The sequence below is a fragment of the Bison bison genome, unplaced genomic scaffold (genome assembly GCF_000754665.1).
Source record: "Bison bison bison isolate TAMUID 2011002044 unplaced genomic scaffold, Bison_UMD1.0 scf7180017864527, whole genome shotgun sequence".
NCBI classification, from domain to species: Eukaryota; Metazoa; Chordata; class Mammalia; order Artiodactyla; family Bovidae; genus Bison; species Bison bison.
The window spans coordinates 15,240,141-15,244,524 of NW_011495078.1; the positions used below are offsets into that span (position 1 = coordinate 15,240,141).

Sequence of the window (4,384 nt, forward strand, 5' to 3'; positions counted from 1 at the left end):
ACCACCACAACATTATAAAACAATTATCCTCTAGTTATAAAACAAATAAACAAACCAAAAACTCTTGAAAATAATCAGCAGCATGTTGCTTCTGTTAAAAAAAGAAAACAGCTTTATTTCTGGAATAGACAACTAAGGATGGCATATTTCATAAGGCATGAAAACTGTGAAGAAATAACCCAGTTATGTTAGATGTTGATAGTATCTCTATTAGGACACAAGTGTGTCTCATCACACAGGAAACCAAGATTCAGAAATCTGGGTGTCAGCAGCCTGTGCATCAGGAATCACGTGATTCAATCCTGGCTGTGGAGACAGCTCATATGTCCATTTCCCAGGACCTTGTATTTAGGTGAACGGGCTCCCCACTTACTTCCTTTACTGCTGGTCCTGCTCTAGTAAAAGCTCTTCTCCATCTGTTGATTGCATTTCAGTGTCTCTTCCAACCCACACCAGCCTTTCTTTTTGAAGAGTAGGAAGATTCTACAAAATATGGAGACCATCTGACATCTCACGATCTCCTGTGAGGGGCATTGGCACCTGGCTAGTAGATACAGTATATATAGTAGGTTACTCTGAAATCATGATAATAGAAGTGGTTGTCTTATAAATTCAGATTATTACTTTCAGTTTTGCTGTAGCTTATTACTTTCCCAAGCTCAAAAACAATCTCAAGCATTTTATACTGAGATATATAGTTTTCAAGAGTATTCTCTCTGTTTTCCTTAAATTATAACTTTTAAAATGCCTTCCACAGTTACATTATGATGTTATGTTATCTTGGAGCCAGTTAATTGTTAGAAGAATATATATTTTTATACTTCCATTTAGTAAGAAAATAGTACTATATATAAATTATCTGTATGGATTTGTTTCCTAATTTATAGGAACAGATGTCACAAGATAAGATGCACTTATAGCTTCATTCATACATCCAACAAATATTTATTGAGAGACCTTTAGACAGGCATAGTTGCAGATTCTAGGATCATCACAGTCATCAAAATTGATAAAGTCTCTACCATTTAGCTTAAACTCTTGTGGAGAAGATGGAAAACCAGTCAATGCATGTGTAATAAATTCTCAGTGCTGATACATGTGAAGAAGAAAATAAAGCAGAACATGAAGAGAGGCCAGCTGACAGCATTATTAATAATGGGCAATATCTGTTGATTTCTTTGTATCAACCACTACAAACTCTACACATACTGACTCATTTTATACTCTGACGATGTTACAAGTACATACTTTATTATTTCATCTTCATGTTAGTCTCATTCTCACAGTCTCAGAAAGCAGTGTTTACTGGAAAACATTCTACCTCACAAAAGCCTCAGTCCTTGTAGGCCAAAGTAGAAGACCTGAAGGAAAGTAAAAAAACAAAAAACAAAACAAAACAAAAAAACAGATTAGTGATGAGATATCATCCAAATTGAGAGCAAGTGTGAGATTATTTCTTTAAAGTTAAGACATCAGTCTTATGAAAGACCAATTTGATGTACAAAGATTACTAATGTCAGCTCAGAAGGAAAAGTGATAAAAGCTTTGCCACTGTCACACCTTGGATTAGTCCCATCACTGGGTGCAGATGTATGAATTTGTTTCATAGATAGAACACTAAGTCCTCTTCCTTGTAATGGAGGAAAGGGGGTGACTAAGCTGACATCTTCCATTTTATAATTTTCACCACAAGCACTTGCATCACAATCCAAATCTTACCCTTTAGATTCTGGAAATATCAATGCCATACTTAAACCTAAATCAGAATTCCCTCTTTCTGAGCTTGAACTCCATCAGGAGCATGATTCAGGATCATGTTCATAGAAATACTCCAGCATTTAGGATACCATGAAAATGTTGCCCTTTTACCCCTAGTGTTTTGTTATTTGACACTGTAATTCTGGGTCCCTGATCACTGTCCATCACTCATCAATCTGTTAGTCTCTTAATCTGAAGTATATTGACTTTTTGTTCTTTAACTTCAAGCATAGTATGGGTTTGGTTCTTATTCCATAATATTTCTCCAAAACAAATACTCATTGAAATGACTCCTACCAATCAGTGACTTTCAGATTATCTCTGGCAGTTAAAAGTTTATTTTATTTAATCTTATGATTACAATTTTTAAAATTTTTTTATTGAAGGATAATTGCTTTACAGAATTTTGTGGTTTTCTGTCATATATCAACAAGATTCAGCCATAGGTACACTCATGTCCCCTCCCTCCCGAACCTCTCTCCCATCTCCCCTACAACCCACCCTTCAGCTTGATACAGAGCCCCTGTTTGAGTTCCCTGAGTCATACAGCAAATTCCCATTGGTTATCTATTTTACATATGGTATTGAAAATTTCCATGTTACTCTCTCCATGCATCTCCCCTTCTCCTTCTCCTCCCCCCATGTCCATAGGTCTGTTCTCTATGTCTGTTTCTCTGAAACTGGAGCCTATTATACAGAATGATTGCAATTTTTTCAGAGTAGATTAATATAAACACCACCCATAGCCATGGTCTGGGGGAAATAAGATGTTATGTTGTGTCCTGTTTTTCCTGAGTTTTCTCACTGCAAAACATTTATGATATTGAAGAAAATCCAGTTGACTGGTAAAACAGATATGGGGTTAAATTTTGGAAGGAACTAAAGCCAAAGTAGGCTCCAGGTTTAGTAATATATGAGGTACAGTTTGCCATTGTTTGAATTTGTATTTTTTAAAACCTTTAGGTCTTCCAAAATGGCAAAGTACTGATAAGATTATATCTTTAGACAACCATACTTCCTACAATAATTTTGTTAAAAAAATTTTTTTCCCTTAGTGTACTAACACCTAGGCAAAATATACTTTGGGAAAACTGTAAAGATCCTTTTAACTTTTCTGTTTAGATCAGATTGGGAGAAATAGCTTCATTTCTTGAGAGACTTCCTTAACTAATCCCTGGTGGGGTTTCTGGTGGATGTCCTATGGCAGGGATAGGGGACACTGAGATCTTTCTGTCCTGAGTTGACTCCACCATCTTTCTCAGTGAACGCTCCTTGGAAGGAGCTCTCCCCATCAGGTGGCTGTACATGTAAGATACACAAGAAGTCCTGAGGATGTCAAAACTCTAGCATATTAGGCTTATCTCCTTCAGCAGAAAGTTGTGTAGGAAAATGTTCTTCTTTCTGTATCCACAGGTACAACTTAAAGAAACAATTGAAGGTCTTCCTGGTAAAATGGATACTACCTTAGCAGAAACAGGATCAAATTTAAGTGTTGGACAGAGACAACTGGTATGTCTTGCCAGAGTTATTCTCAAGACAAATCAGATATTGATTATTGACAAAGCCACATCTAATGTGGATCCAAGGTAAGGGGCTGAGGTCCATGAAGCCTGGAATCTGAATTTTAAATGCGGTAAATGGAAAATTCTCAATGATGCTTAAAAATGTTTTCAAGTGTTCTCTTTGTCCCAAAGAAATATCTTGATAAGATTAATTCTAGAAAACAAAGAAAGAAACTAAAGCATGTTATATGGTATTAATATTGTTATGAGACTTCCTATGAGAGCAAAATTCCTAAATGTAGCTTCTGATAATTTCAAGCTTTCAAGGGAAGAATATTTCCCATTGCTTTATGAAAAGTGGTAAATTTGTAAGTAGACTTTTTATACTTAGTTTTTCAGAAACAAGATTAAGTCATAAAGCATGGATTTAAAAAAAAAATCATTATTATATATGATATCTTTAAGTCTTAAGTCTGCTTTTCCTGTCTTTACTAACTAAACTGAACTTCTTTGATTCCAGAACTGATGAGTTAATAAAAAAAGCAATCCATGAGAAATTTGCCCAGTGCACTGTGGTAACCATCACACACAGATTGAGCACCATTACTGACAGTGACATGATAATGGTAAGAGCCTTACCTGTGGAATTTCAGTTATTTCCATTTTCGTTCAATTTCACAATATATCCTTCCTTGTAAAACGTTATAGGAACCTCTAATAAGTTAACTTTATCTTAATTTTTCTCCATTCCTGACAATAACTTGGGTACTTAATTATACATTCAGAATGTACTATTAAATAATACATCCAATAATTGCATATTTTCATATTAAAAGTTTATTTACACTGTCATTTTTCTTAAAGATGGCCAACCATGAAAATATTCCAAATCCAAGATAAGTCTCCATATTTCAGAGTAGTAGAACATGATCATTTTTACTATGCCACAGTTGTTTCATTATTTTTAGATTACCATAATCAAAAACTGAGACCTTTGGGAATTCCCTGGCTGTCCAGTGATCAGGACTTCATGCTCTCACTGCCAAGGACCAAGGATCCCTGGTTGGAGAACTAAGATCCCACAAGCCACATGGCATGGCAGATTAAAAGAAAAAAAAAAAAAA

The 4,384-nt window shown here is 35.2% G+C and overlaps 1 protein-coding gene across 1 annotated transcript in view; it reads left to right on the plus strand.

Moving 5' to 3' along the window:
* Nucleotides 1–3,886, plus strand: part of LOC104982230 (multidrug resistance-associated protein 4-like) — a gene marked incomplete at its 3' end in the record, with an annotated part of 6,452 nt that extends 2,566 nt beyond the window's left edge. Inside the window, exons 2-3 of the mRNA XM_010831566.1 lie at nt 3,172–3,344; nt 3,781–3,886. Of these exons, the coding sequence (XP_010829868.1) occupies nt 3,172–3,344; nt 3,781–3,886 (279 nt within the window). The remainder of the gene's footprint in view (nt 1–3,171; nt 3,345–3,780) is intronic.
* Nucleotides 3,887–4,384: the final 498 nt, after the last annotated feature.